We start from the raw sequence: 15,070 nt of genomic DNA on the forward strand, positions 1-15,070 counted from the left end.
CATCACATCAGTTCATTATATCACATCAAGTCATTATATCACATCAATTCATTACATCACATCAATTCATTATATCACAGCAATTAATTACATCACATCAATTCATTATATCACCAATTCATTATATCACATGTTAATTCATTACATCACGTCAATTCATTACATCACATGTCAATTCATTATATCACATCAATTCATTATATCACATCAATTCATTATATCACATGTTAATTCATTACATCACGTCAATTCATTACATCACATGTCAATTCATTATATCACATCAATTCATTATATCACATCAATTCATTCCATCACATCAATTCATTCCATCACATCAATTCATTATATCACATCAATTCATTATATCACATGTTAATTCATTACATCACATCAATTCATTACATCACATCAATTCATTACATCACATGTCAATTCATTACATCACTTCAATTCATTATATCACATCAATTCATTACATCACATGTTAATTCAATTCAAACTTTGAACCTGCTCAGGTCAAGCCGACAGTCTTTCTCTTCCACTGATGTCCCTCCACCACCTCTTCCATTTCCTCCTCCTCTTCCTCCTCCTCCTCCTTCACTTCCATCTGCTCTCTGCAGTCTCCTCCACATGTAGTCGGGCTCATTTATCCGGACTGGTACATGTAACTGAGAGGGTCGGTGATTGTAACGTTACACCGGAGTACAACAACAACAACCCTCATGAATCGTGAGGACTAGATCTCCTGTGGTCCACGTTCACCATCACCCTGACATGTAAAATACAGTTACATACAGTGTATCCGGAAAGTATTCACAGCGCTTCACTTTTTCCACATTTTGTTATATTACAGCCTTATTCCAAAATGGATTAAATTCATTTTTTTCCCTCAAAATTATACACACAATATCCCATAATGACAACATGAAATAATTTTTTTTGAAATTTTTGCAAATCTATTAAAAATCAAAAACGAAAAAAAAAAACACATGTACATAAGTATTCACAGTCTTTGCCATGACACTCAAAATTGAGCTCAGGTGCATCCTGTTTCCACTGGTCATCCTTGAGATGTTTCTACAACTTGATTGGAGTCCACCTGGTAAATTCAGTTGATTGGACATGATTTGGAAAGACACACACCGTCTATACAAGGTCCCACAGTTGACATGTCAGAGCACAAACCAAGCCATGAAGTCCAAAGAATCATCTGTAGACCTCAGACAGGATTGTATCGAGGCACAGATCTGGGGAAGGGTACAGAAACATTTCTGCAGCATTGAAGGTCCCAATGAGCACAGTGGCCTCCATCATCTGTAAATGGAAGAAGTTTGGAACCACCAGGACTCTTCCTAGAGTCGGCCGCCCGGCCAAACTGAGCGATCGGGGGAGAAGGGCCTTAGTCAGGGAGGTGACCAAGAACCCGATGGTCACTCTGACAGAGCTCCAACGTTGCTCTGTGAAGAGAGGAGAACCTTCCAGAAGGACAACCATCTCTGCAGCACTCCACCAAGCAGGCCTGTATGGTAGAGTGACCAGACGGAAGACACTCCTCAGTAAAAGGCTCATGACAGCCCACCTGGAGTTTACCAAAAGGAACCTGAAGGACTGTCAGACCATGAGAAACTAAATTCTCTGGTCTGATGAAACAAAGATTGAACTCTCTGGCCTGAATGCCAAGCGTCATGTCTGGAGGAAACCAGGCACCGCTCATCACCTGACCAACACCATCTGTACAGTGAAGCATGGTGGTGGCAGCATCATGCTGTGGGGATGTTTTTCAGCAGCAGGAACTGGGAGACTCGTCAGGATGGAGGGAAAGATGAATGCAGCAATGTACAGAGACATCCTTGATGAAAACCTTCTCCAGAGCACTCTGGACCTCAGACTGGGGCAAAGGTTCATCTTCCAACAGGACAATGACCCGAAGCACACAGCCAAGATAACAAAGGAGTGTCTTCGGGACAACTCTGTGAATGTCTTTGAGTGTCCCAGGCAGAGCCCAGACTTGAACCCGATTGAACATCTCTGGAGAGATCTGAAGATGTCTGAGCACCGACGCTCCCCATCCAACCTGATGGAGCTTCAGAGGTCCTGCAAAGAAGAACGGGAGAAACTGCCCAAGAATAGGAGCCAAGTTTATAGCATCATACTCAAAAAGACTTGAGGCTGTAATTGATGCCAAAGGTGCTTCAACAAAGTATTGAGCAAAGGCTGTGAATACTTATGTACGTGTTATATTTTCGTTCTTTATTTTTAGTAGATTTGCAAAAATTTTAAACAAACTATTTTCACTTTGTCATTATGGGATATTGAGTGTAGAATTTTGAGGAAAAAAATGAATTTAATCCATTTTGGAATAAAGCTGTAACATAACAAAATGTGAAATAAGTCAAGCGCTGTGAATACTTTCCAGATGCACTGTATATTATAGTTCTTATCGGAGCTTTATTGAGACGCATAAAACAATCCGCGGTTATCGGAGCATTTTCCTCTGAACTCTGCTACGAGCTCAATAGAAGCTAATTAGCAGGTTAGCCCCCATTTCACCAAAATACCGTCATTCTACACCGAATAAAATCACGTTAGAGGTTTGCACCGCGGATTAAATATAGCAGAGTTACCATGGAAAAGTTATCTGGTATAATTATAACAAGCACAGAACTTACGCTGAGTGGTGGACTGCTGGCGGTGCGACCGAGAGATGAACGGCCGGGAGGGTGAAGCTCGGTTCGCCTCCGCCCTACAGGAGGAGCGGTGTGTCTGTGAACTCCGTCCGTCTCCGGTGGAAGTTGGTGAAACTATCCGCAGTGAAATGATCCCTGCAGAGGAGGCTGTTGGTGTTAATCCTAACGTCTCCTTTCGCTCTTCATGAAATCAATCCATCTCTTTTTCCTTTCTTCATCAGCATGCAAATGAGCTCTAGGCTCTTATACCATTTCACTGTGTGAGAGGAGGAGCCATGCAGAAGGTTATATAAACCATCTGTGAGCTAGCCCTGTGAAGTAGATAAGTTAGCTTTTAGCCCCGCCTTAAAAAACCTGAGCTGAAGACAGGTGAGAAACTGTTCAATGGTGTAACTCCACATTTCAGTGTGACAAAGTTTTCAAACTTTGCACATGCTTTCAGCAACTCATTTCACAAGTGTATAATGTATTGAGGAGCAAATCTCAGAATTTGCTTTACAGCATCTTTAACCTTTAACCTCTGTCCGATATCATCACCGGGTCCACATCGGTTTAGTCTGATATCATCACCTGGTCCAGGAGATGGAGAACATGTCAGAACCAGAACAATATTCCTGAATATTATTATTAAATTTATTCAGAGTTTAACTGAAGAATATTTTGTGCTTTTCTTTGTTAACAGAACAAACGACTTCATAATTTTATATATTTTATAATTTTATTTATTTTTTAATTATATATATTATGATGTATTTATCATTTAAACTGGGTGTTTTATAATTATATATATTTTATAGTTATATACATTTTATAATTATATATATTTTATAATTTTATATATTTTAGGATGTATTTATCAGCTGCACTGGGTGTTTTATAATTTTATATATTTTATAATGATATATATTTTATAATGATATATATTTTTAGAATGATATATATTTTATAATTAAATATATTTATGATGTATTTATAAGTTCCAGTGGGTGTTTCATAATTTTTATAATTATATATATTTAGGATGTATTTATCAGCTCCACTGGGTGTTTTATAATTTTATATTTTATATAATTATGTACATTTTATAATTATACATATTTTATAATGATATATATTTTATAATTAAATATATGTATGATATATTTATCAGCTCCACTGGGTGTTTTATAATTTATATATTTTATATTTATATATATATGTTTATATTTATGATGTATTTATCAGTTCCAGTGGGTGTTTCATAATTTTTTATAATTATATATATTTAGGATGTATTTATCAGCTCCACTGGGTGTTTTATAATTTTATATATTTTATAATTCTATATATTTAATAATTCTATATATTTAATAATTCCATATATTTAGGATGTATTTATCAGCTCCACTGGGTGTTTCATTTCCAATGACACCAGGGAGGTTTTAAAAGGGCATTTCTGTAGTTTGAATACAGTTTGATCCAGGGATTCTAGAAGGAAACCTAAAAAATCTTCTGAATAAAATATAAATATAGATGGTTTCTCGTTATAATATTTTATGATCCAAACAGCTGACAGGATTATTCCATGACTGTCAGTTCCACTAATATGATGTTAAAGTATATTTGCTGCATCAGAGGTCCGTTATCTGTGTTCCCTTCAGGAATGTCTGGTTCTGATCCTCCTCAAACTGTCCGTAACCTCAAACCGATAAAGAGTTTCCAGTTGATTGGGATGAACTGTTTCTGCTGTTTGGTGATTCACAGGGAGGTGAAATAAATAGTGAGAAAGAAAAAGGTTGTTCAGAGGAAGGTCAGTCTGGACCTGTAGCAGCCTCCCGTCTTTTTAAATTGTTTTTTTTTTTTTATCATATTCATGTTATAATATTATCATATTATTCATGTTTTCACTTGAAGTAAGATGAGCGAGGCCAACATCTTTATCATTTACTGCTGTTTTAATATTCATTAACATCCGTTGTATCATTCACTTTACTTTTAATAAATCTTCTGTTAACAGTTGTTAAAGTCTCAGTTTGAATTGTTTTGTTGTCGAATACAGAGTTGAAATTATAATTAGTTAGATGAACTCAACAGAAATGGATCAATATAGTCAGACTGGAATTAAAACCAATGAACGAGGACACATCTAAAGTTGTCCTTAAAAACCAGAAGCAGAAATGATCAGGACAGCCTGTGTCGTCGTCGCCCCCCCCCCCCCTCCCCCCCCCCCCCGGCTGTTGTCATAATATACAACCTGATGCTCGTCAGCATGGAGAGGACGTGCCCGCGCATGTTGTGGAGAGTCCATAAAAGATGGACTGTCCTACCCCTATCACACCGAGGGAGCAGCACCCGAGAAGGAGCAGCACCGGAGCGGACAGTGAGCAGAGAATCCGAGTCCTACAGCTGACAGTGACGTCAGTGGAGGAGAACCGGTCTGAGGACACTAATGTGAGCGGAGACTTTCAGGTGCAGAGAAACCGAACCGGGACACCGGCGGCGCTCTGAGGATGCAGAAGTCACCGGTGGAAGATGCCAACTTCTTCTCCAAGTTCTTCTTCTGGTAAGATTCTACATTTATCCGACCACAGGAGGTGTCTCTGGGCGGAGAGGTGCTCGTGCAGCTCTGCCTGCATATGAAATACCGGAGAGCTTTGAGAACTCTGAGGTTTAATCAGTGTTCCAGGTGTCGTTTCGTTTCTCTAATTTTCAACCTGGACTCTGCTGAAGTTTGATGGTGATTAATGTGACAACTTTGAATACATGTAGAAACCTGGTTGAATTCTGTCCCTGTTCACTCGGTAGGAAGTCTGTCGCACTGACTCGGACCATCTTCATGTCCTGTTGTGCTCCAACAGGAAACTACTAAAGTTTTTTTTGTCAGTGTGCCAGTAGGATGGAGGCTGTACTCGGATTATCTCTACAAAATCTCATTCTGAGCGGAAAACGCGCACGTCAGTTAAAACTGCACTAACGTGCTCCGATGACGTGTTCGACAGGTGACAGGTGATGTTTAGAGGTGATCAGTAAATGTGAAACGTGCTGATGGTGTCCAGTGATCATTACCAACATTAATATAGACAGGTGATATTGATTTACTTCAACAGGCCTCAGTAACTCTGATATCGTGACAAGTTCACTGCTTGTATTTAGTAGTGTTTTATTTGTATGCAACATTTGAGTATTTTCAAACAACAATTTAAATACAGTGTTCATTCTGCACTATGTTCTATATCTCCTCACACCATAAGTTCTAAACAAACAAACAAACAAACAAACAAACAAACAAACCGAGGATGATGATGATGTAATACAGCTCCTGGCTGGAAGAGCCTTTCTGAAATGATTCTGGTAATAACAAGCATCTGTGATGAGTGTGAAACCTCAGCGATCACTGATTTCACCAGTTTACATTAAAGGTCCAGACGTCTCTTAAAGCATTATCCTCACACACAACTACAGTTTCATAGGCTTTCTACACAATGAATGCACGTTGTCTTTAATAAACTGATAACTTTCAGTAGTGGAGATTTCAGATGTGTATCCATACAAATAGAGCTGGTTTGATATTGTGAAGTATTCAAACAGCTGATGACCATCAGTGTGTGTTGTGTGTCCCTTCAGGTGGATGTCTCCGCTGCTGAGGAAGGGCTTCAGGAAGAAGCTGGAGCTGACAGATGTGTACAAGGCGCCCTCTTATGATCTGGCAGACAACCTCTCGGAGAAGCTCGAACGGTTCGTACATGCAGCTCGCTGACTGGAACACTACTGTTGTCAATCATATTCACATCTGAGATATAAGAAGTAGGTCATCAGACTTCAGGTGTCTTTCTGGTGGGATTCTTCAGGTCACCAGCATCATGGAGTTCATTGAGTTCCTGACTCTCCATTAGTTCATTCTGTAATACATCAAAACTGTTTGCAGTATTTTCATGAGGGCAAATGAAAGTTCTGGTCCAATAACAAAGTGCCAAACTGCATCAGAGGGGATGTCTTGTGATATGCTGCATCGCCTGACTAATCAAATACAATCATCACTGAAGGGGGACTGTCACCTGTTTATTAGTTGTTAAAGTAAAGTTTGATTATGAAAAGCAGTTTTTCGTGTAGGGTAAACTATCAAATACTGCAACGTTATTAATGGGATCATAAACTTCATTCTTACCTCCATCAGCTGGTTGAAAAGGGATGTGTGGGTGCATCTTATTGTTCTGTGGCACTTTTCACCCTGAGTGAAATCTCATTAACAGACATGAATGACTCACTTTAGGAGGAAGACTATAGTCATTGTGGGCTCTGATTCTTCGTCATGTGTTCATGCTGCTGTTGGACTGCAGCTGGTCTCAGATCTGGAGTCTGTGGAGGTCACAGGAATCACTGTCATGTTTATAAAACCAGCCTGGAGAGGACTTGAAGTACTTAGTTCTATGACGGTGTCTGAAGGTCTATCACAGTGTATGAAGGTGTATCAAGGTGTATGAAGGTGTTTAACAGTGTCTGAAGGTGTGTGAAGGTGTATCAAGGTGTATGAAGGTGTCTAACAGTGTCTGAAGGTGTGTGAAGGTGTATCAAGGTGTATGAAGGTGTCTAACAGTGTCTGAAGGTGTGTGAAGGTGTATCAAGGTGTATGAAGGTGTCTAACAGTGTCTGAAGGTGTGTGAAGGTGTATCAAGGTGTATGAAGGTGTCTAACAGTGTCTGAAGGTGTGTGAAGGTGTATCAAGGTGTATGAAGGTGTCTAACAGTGTCTGAAGGTGTGTGAAGGTGTATCAAGGTGTATGAAGGTGTCTAACAGTGTCTGAAGGTGTGTGAAGGTGTATGAAGGTGTCTGAAGGTGTGTGAACGTGTGTGAAAGTGTATGACGGTGTATGACGGTGCATGACGGTGCGTGACGGTGTTTGAAGGTCTATCACGGTGTCTGAAGGTGTTTGAAGGTGTATGAAGGTGTATGATGGTGTATCAAGGTGTATGAAGGTGTCTGACGGTGTATGAAGGTGTATGAAGATGTATGACAGTGTCTGAAGGTGTATGATGTGTATGGCGGTGTCTGAAGGTGTTTCAAGGTCTATGACGGTGTATGATGTGTCTGAAGATGCATGACGGTGTCTGAAGGTGTCTGAAGGTGCCTGACGGTGCCTGACGGTGCCTGAAGGTGCCTGAAGGTGTATGTCGGTGTTTGAAGGTGTCTGAAGGTTTCTGATGGTGTATCACGGTGTTTGAAGGGGTATCACGGTGTATCACGGTGTATGACGGTGTCTGAAGGTGTGTGAAGGTGTATGACGGTGTATGAAGGTGTATGACGGTGTATGAAGGTGTTTTTACATTACATTACATTACATTTAATTTGTCTGACTCTTTTATCCAAAGACTTACAATAAGTTAATTTCAACCATGAGGGTTCAAACCAGAACAACAAGAATCAAGAAAATACAATTTCTTCCAGAAAGCCAATCTACAAAGTTCTATCAGTAAGTTCCATTTTAAGATACTAAAGTTCTACTGTTCAAGATAAAGTCTGAAGAGGTGTGTTTTTAGTTTGTGGTGGAAGATGTTCAGAGTTTCTGCTGTCCTGATGTCGGTGGGGAGCTCATTCTACCATTTAGGAGCCAGGACAGCAAACAGTCATGATTTTGTAGAGTGTTTAACTCAGTGAGGAGCAACAAGCTGATTGGTAGAAACAGTGGAGGGAGGGGCTGGGATGTAGGGTTGGACCATGTCCTGGATGTAGAGGAGGAGGAGGAGGAGGAGGAGGTGGTTAGATTTTCTCCATTTCCTTTCTGATGCTCTCATAGTGGCTCTCTGGGAGCACGGAGTCAGACAACCACAGAGCTGGGGAGGACTAGAGGACATGGAGGAGGACAGAGACAACCAAGAGAGGAAGTGAGAGTAGAAAGGAGAGTGTCTGTGGCTGAGTTAGGATGCATGAGGGAGAAAGAGTCAGGAGGAGGGAGAGAGGAGGGAGAGAGGAGGAGGGAGAGGAGGAGGGAGAGGAGGGAGGGAGGAGGAAGAGAAGAGAAGAGGGAGAGAGGAGGAGGGAGAGAGGAGGGAGAGAGGAGGAAGAGAGGAGGAAGAGAGGAGGGAGAGAGAGGAGGGAGAGAGGAGGAAGAGAGGAGGAGGGAGAGGAGGGAGAGAGGAGGAAGAGAGGAGGGAGAGAGGAGGGAGAGAGGAGGAAGAGAGGAGGAGGGAGAGAGGAGGAGGGAGAGAGGAGGAAGCGAGGGAGTGAATGTTGTGACTGACAGGTCCAGAGTCTGTTGATGTGGTCAGGTTGTCAGTTTGAGAGAGTCAGAGATAAAGAAGTGGTCGGAGACATGAAGTGGAGTTACAGTGAGGTTAGATGTGGAGCAGTTTCTGGTGAAATATAGTCCAGGTGGTTCCAACCTTTGTGAGGAGGAGGAGAAGGACTGAGGGAGACAGCAAAGGAAGACAGGAAGAGCACAAGGTCAGATGACTTCTCAGTCTGGATGTTAAAGTCACCCAGAAGGACAAGTGGAGGACCATCTTCTGGGAAGTTTGACAGGAGGACGTCTAATTCGTCCAAGAAATCTCCCAAAGGACCTGGAGGACGGTAGAGGACAACAATGTTGAATTGGACCGGATGAGTAACTGTCACAGCATGAAACTCAAGAGACAGTGAGGTAGGAAGTGGAAGTGGGTAAAGAGAAAACCTCCATTTAGGGAGATGAGTAGACCTGTACCCCCTCCTCCCTCTACCAGTGGGTCTGGGGGTGTGGCTGAAGGAGAAGACAGAGGAGAGAGCAGCAGGGTGGATGTTGTCCGGTGTGATCCAGGTCTCAGTGAGACCAAGGAAGTCCAGAGATGAAGTCTGTCCTGCAGCTGACTAACAGTTCCAGAGTCCTCCTGTGACGAGGTGTTGGGTATGAGTGGAACGGGTGGGACAGATAACAGAGGAAAGGTTACGGTGTTGGTGTGAATGAGTGAGAGGCCTGTAGTATCTACGAGTAGATATACGCACAGGGACGGGAAGTACACACATACTCAGATGGCAGTAGTTATACTCAGTGTCCCCCGAAGACTCCAACAAAAGACTCCTTTGTCTTTATCCTCCGAGTTTTCATACAACGAGTCCTCACTGACACTGAAGCTGACACTTCAAACACTTCCTGGTTTTACAGCAGGGTTGGCTACAGCTGGTCAGACCACACCTCCTGCTCGTTAGACCACACCTCCTGCTCGTTAGACCTCCCGTCACCAGGTGTTACAAATGGGCGGCAATAGAAACTCACCACTGATTACGAAACAAAGAAAACAAAGAAAACTTTCACACAGTCTCTAGATTTTGTCCCAACTTGTCTCAGAGAGTCTTTTTACCTCAAACTGGTGGAAAGTCAAATACAACTTAGTCCTTAATAGAATTGAAATAAAGACCAGAAGTTTAACTCTAAACTTGTTCTCTTTGACTCACAGTTACTTGAGTGAAAACAAGAATCCAATCACAAACAATTCCAGCTACCAAAAACCATCCAAGCTTTAGCAGTCTAGATATCCTAAAACAGCAGATGTAATAATAAACTTTAGCAGAGAAGAGTATTTAAAGATTATACTTCACTTTAGTTCAAGTGATCCAGCTGGATGTAGTCCTCCAAAAGTCAAAAATACACACTTTGTTTGACGGTGTATGAAGGAGTATGAAGGTGTCTGACGGTGTCTGAAGGTGTCTGACGGTGTCTGAAGGTGTATTATGGTGTATGACGGTGTATGACGTGTCTGAAGGTGTTTGGAGGTGTATGACGGCGTATGACGTGTCTGAAGGTGTATGAAGGTGTTTGAAGGTGTATGACGGTGTATTACGTGTCTGAAGGTGTTTGAAGGTGTATGATGGTGTATGATGGTGTATGAAGGTTTATGACGGTGTATGACGTGTCTGAAGGTGTATGAAGGTGTATGACGGTGTATGAAGGTTTATGACGGTGTATGACGTGTCTGAAGGTGTATGACGTGTATGACGTGTCTGAAGGTGTTTGGAGGTGTATGACGGTGTATGACGTGTCTGAAGGTGTATGAAGGTGTTTGAAGGTGTATGATGGTGTATGAAGGTTTATGATGGTGTATGACGTGTCTGAAGGTGTATGAAGGTGTATGACGGTGTATGAAGGTTTATGACGGTGTATGACGTGTCTGAAGGTGTATGACGTGTATGACGGTGTATGACGTGTCTGAAGGTGTATGACGTGTATGAAGGTGTATGACGTGTATGACGTGTCTGAAGGTGTTTGAAGGTGTATGATGGTGTATGACGTGTCTGAAGGTGTATGACGTGTCTGAAGGTGTTTGAAGGTGTATGATGGTGTATGAAGGTTTATGACGGTGTATGAAGGTGTATGACAGTGTGTGAAGGTTTATGACGTGTATGACGTGTCTGAAGGTGTATGAAGGTGTATGACAGTGTGTGAAGGTTTATGACGTGTATGACGTGTCTGAAGGTGTTTGAAGGTGTATGAAGGTGTATGACGGTGTATGAAGGTGTATGACGTGTATGACGTGTCTGAAGGTGTATGAAGGTGTATGACGGTGTATGAAGGTTTATGAAGGTGTATGACGGTGTATGAAGGTTTATGACGTGTATGACGGTGTCTGAAGGTTTTTGAAGGTGTATGAAGGTGTATGATGTGTCTGAAGGTGTTTGAAGGTGTATGACGGTGTCTGATGGTGTTTGAAGGTGTATGACGGTGTCTGAAGGTGTTTGAAGGTGTATGACGGTGTCTGAAGGTGTTTGAAGGTGTATGACGGTGTCTGAAGGTGTTTGAAGGTGTATCACGGTGTATGACGGTATCTGAAAGTGTCAGAAGTTGTCTGACTGTGTATGACGTGTACGAAGGTGGAGATAGCATGTACAGAACAGTGTATCCAATGCTACACTTTAAATGCACCAGCGGTGTACATGACATAAATCCTTTATGGAAGAAGAATTAATAGAACTGGAACCTAGAAATCTACAGCGTAGGTGTTTTTAATACGTCACCTCTCCATGTGTTTATAGTAACATCCAACATTTCTTCAGAGTCACTGAAAATATGGGCTGGAATTTTACCCGAGTACATAAACCTCACCTGTGTTTTTCAACAAACATCAGGCTGCAGAGGAAGGACAAGGTTAACTCTCCTCCTCTGAATCCGTTTTTAATATTTATTATTAACTCTCCTCCTCTGAATCTGTTTTTAATCTTTATTATTAACTTTCCTCCTCTGAATTTGTTTTTAGTCTTTATTATTAACTTTTCTTTTCCTCTCTTAATTTTCTCCTCTTCATCTCTTCCTCTTCCTCATTGTTATTCTGAAGATGAGACTCTCATGTTTCTTCATCCTTTTTACCCCCTGGTGTCCCTCCCTGGCTCCGCCTCTTCATCCCGCTGAGCAGTGCCACCCAGACGTTAATGTACACAGTGTTAAACAGTCGACCTTTAAAGACTGATAAATTACTGCTGCTGGGTGATTTTCTTTCATTATTTCGATCAGGCAAACAGGGAGGATTCTGGGAACGTGAACTTTCCCTTCTATTAAAGCCTGCTGTGTACCTCCAGCCTCTTTGTCACCCTCCGCTGAGGTCAGTGAGCTCCGCTGGCATGAAGACGATTAACTAACAAGAGCAGGAGTGAAATCCATTGACGAAATGATCCATGTTTTATTCTCTCAGCTGGTGTTTGTTCCACCAGAAGTTCTTCTGGTTGAAGAACAGACACCTGATCTGACATGTATCTAACAACAGCTCCACACCGTTTTAAACAAGCACTATACAAGTACTGGATATAACGTATAGATTTATATATATATTAATATTATTGTTAATTATATATATACATATATATATATGTATATATATAATTAACAATAATCATAGAAATATCTATACAACATGTAAACACATGATGTTTAACAAGCTGTAGTTTCATAAAATATAATTTTATTCAAAGAACAGAAACATCTTTCAATCTGGAAACTTCAGCTTCTTGTTCTGAGACAAAGTTGTAGAAAGACTTCTGAAACCTGGACGGACGGTTCACTGACAGAGACTCTAACTCTGTCCTCTAACTCTATCCTCTAACTGTCCTCCCTGCAGAGAATGGGACAGGGAGGTGGTGTCCACCAACAACCATCCCAGGCTGATGAGAGCTCTGGCCCGCTGCTTCTTCGGCCCATTCGCCTTTTTTGGTGTCCTCCTCTACCTCGGGGTGAGTCTGTCTCTCTGTCCTCTGTAGAGGACAAAGACCTGTCTCTATATATCTGTTAACTGGAGAAAGACAGTACAGCTGCAGTACAGGGATGTAGAAACATCACAAGCATGTCGCACCAGAGTGTCGCGCAGCATCTCTTTCCCAGACCCGAGTGGGAGGAGCCAACAGCAGCCGTGTGCATAAGTTAGTGCAGTTAGAGACGGTCGTCATAATGACAAGAATGCCTGTTACACATTCAGGGGTCACTGTGGAGAAACCGAAAAACTTCAGAGGAAGATCACAGGTTCTGGACATTGGATTTAGATTCTGATGTCGTCTTGTGGTTGTGGGCCTCTGGGCTAGGGCGGAGTCTGGACCAGAACACCAGAACCCTAACCCATCTAACCCATCTATCTCATATACTGATGTGTGTGTGTGTGTGTGTGTGTGTGTATCGCCAATGTGTCCCAGAAACTACTTTTAAACATCCAGCTGACTCAGCAGAGATCCTGTCACTAAAACAGAGAAACTACAATTGGAGAAGCTCAGTTCATCTCTACTTTTTGTGGTTCTATCTGTGGTTCAGGAGACCTCTAAGACGGTCCAACCGCAGCTTCTGGGTCGCATCATCGCCTCCTTCGACCCGTTCCATGCTCCGGAGCGGAGCCAGGGCTACTTCCTGGCCCTGGGACTCTGCCTCCTCTTCACTGCCCGCTTCCTCCTGCTGCAGCCGGCCATCTTCGGCCTGCACCACCTGGGAATGCAGATCCGCATCGCCCTCTTCAGTCTCATCTACAAGAAGGTAGGAGGACAGCCTGTTCGTCGAAATGAGACGCTCTTATTTCCTGGTTAGTGTTGGAGGTCTTCACATTTAGACACATTTTCTAACCTAGTAACGTCTTGTTTTATCTTGGTTGTTTTTTTTTTATACATCTTTTACCTTGTTCTTGCTGCTAATCTGATGCATTGCCAACTCAATTTCTTTGTATTTTTTTACATTGACAATAAACTGCCTTATGTCCTTAAATATGTCTTTAATTGAATATGTTTCTCATGAACCCTCATCAGTGACAGTAAAGGATCTTCTCACAGTTCATATTTAATGTGCATCATAACACTAAGAGAGGAGAGATGTTGTGAAGTGTTTCCTGCAGCCGGTGGCATCGAGCTGCTGATAACACGTGAACATTCGCTACTTCCAGAACAAAACAACCCAGCTGATAAGATAATAAGACTGTTGTGTTTTGTCATTGTTTTTAATAATTGAGTTTTACAGCTTCCACATGAGCCTGATGCATCCACCTTCCTTAACGTGACTCAACGTTCCCAGGATGGTCCTCACATGTGGAAGTCCACAAGCAGTGGGAGGGGCGGGGCCACCACGTGTTTCCAACTTCCCCTCCCATAGTTCACTTTGTCCCTTTGTGCTTCGACTGACCCCTGACCTTTGACCTTTTCAGACCCTAAAGCTGTCCAGCCGAGTCTTGGATAAGATCAGCACTGGTCAGCTGGTGAGTCTGATGTCGGCTCACCTCAACAAGCTGGACGAGGTGAGTAACCTAGGCAACAAGATGGGGGCTTTGACTGAAAGGTCACACCCTCATTGACTCCAGAGGTTCTATTCTCTCTGTGTTATACTGAGGGACAGTTAGTGGACAACAGATGAGATAATACAAAGACATAAACAAACAAACAGGATGAGGTGTGTGTTGTTTGATGGTCATCCGTGCTGGAGAGCACACGGCTGCAGGCTGCGTGTGTTGAGGTTGAAGCTGCTTCGGGTCTCACTGACATGTTGAATGTGGAAACAGTCTGCTACCTGCTTTGGGATAATTATCACCTGCTTGGATGTGGCTCGCCCAGTGTGTGTGTGTGTGTGTGTGTGTGTGTGTGTGTGTGTGTGTGTGTGTGTAAAGTTGCAGGTGAGTGGATGAAAGGCAGCTGAGTGAAACCTGAAGTCCAGGTGAGATTCATCAGCTCGGTGCTGATTCTTCATGATTCTTCAGATCCTCCTCATCCTGCTGCCCTTAAATGTTTTATTCATAATAATATATAAGAAATTTAAAAAAAAACAACTTAATGGAACAATGACAAAAACCAATGACTTCACAGCTCAGCATATGTTTCTGTTGATCATCCTTCAGGGAAGTTCCACTACAGAGTTTATGTTTCCTATTTCTGCTGTCATTGTACAGAGAAGTGAGCAACAACCACATAATCAAACAACCACATAA

At 42.1% G+C, this 15,070-nt stretch overlaps 1 protein-coding gene across 1 annotated transcript in view; it reads left to right on the plus strand.

Moving 5' to 3' along the window:
* The first annotated feature begins 5,065 nt into the window (after nt 1-5,065).
* cftr (CF transmembrane conductance regulator) overlaps nt 5,066-15,070 on the plus strand; it is a 37,531-nt gene continuing 27,526 nt past the window's right edge. The window contains exons 1-5 of the mRNA XM_069144010.1: nt 5,066-5,232; nt 6,294-6,404; nt 12,743-12,854; nt 13,423-13,638; nt 14,297-14,386. Coding sequence (XP_069000111.1) covers nt 5,180-5,232; nt 6,294-6,404; nt 12,743-12,854; nt 13,423-13,638; nt 14,297-14,386 — 582 coding nt within the window. The 5' untranslated portion in view covers nt 5,066-5,179. The remainder of the gene's footprint in view (nt 5,233-6,293; nt 6,405-12,742; nt 12,855-13,422; nt 13,639-14,296; nt 14,387-15,070) is intronic.

This window comes from Embiotoca jacksoni, unplaced genomic scaffold (assembly GCF_022577435.1).
Source record: "Embiotoca jacksoni isolate LCO1_2020_lvr unplaced genomic scaffold, fEmbJac1.0.p SCAF_119, whole genome shotgun sequence".
NCBI lineage: Eukaryota > Metazoa > Chordata > Actinopteri > Embiotocidae > Embiotoca > Embiotoca jacksoni.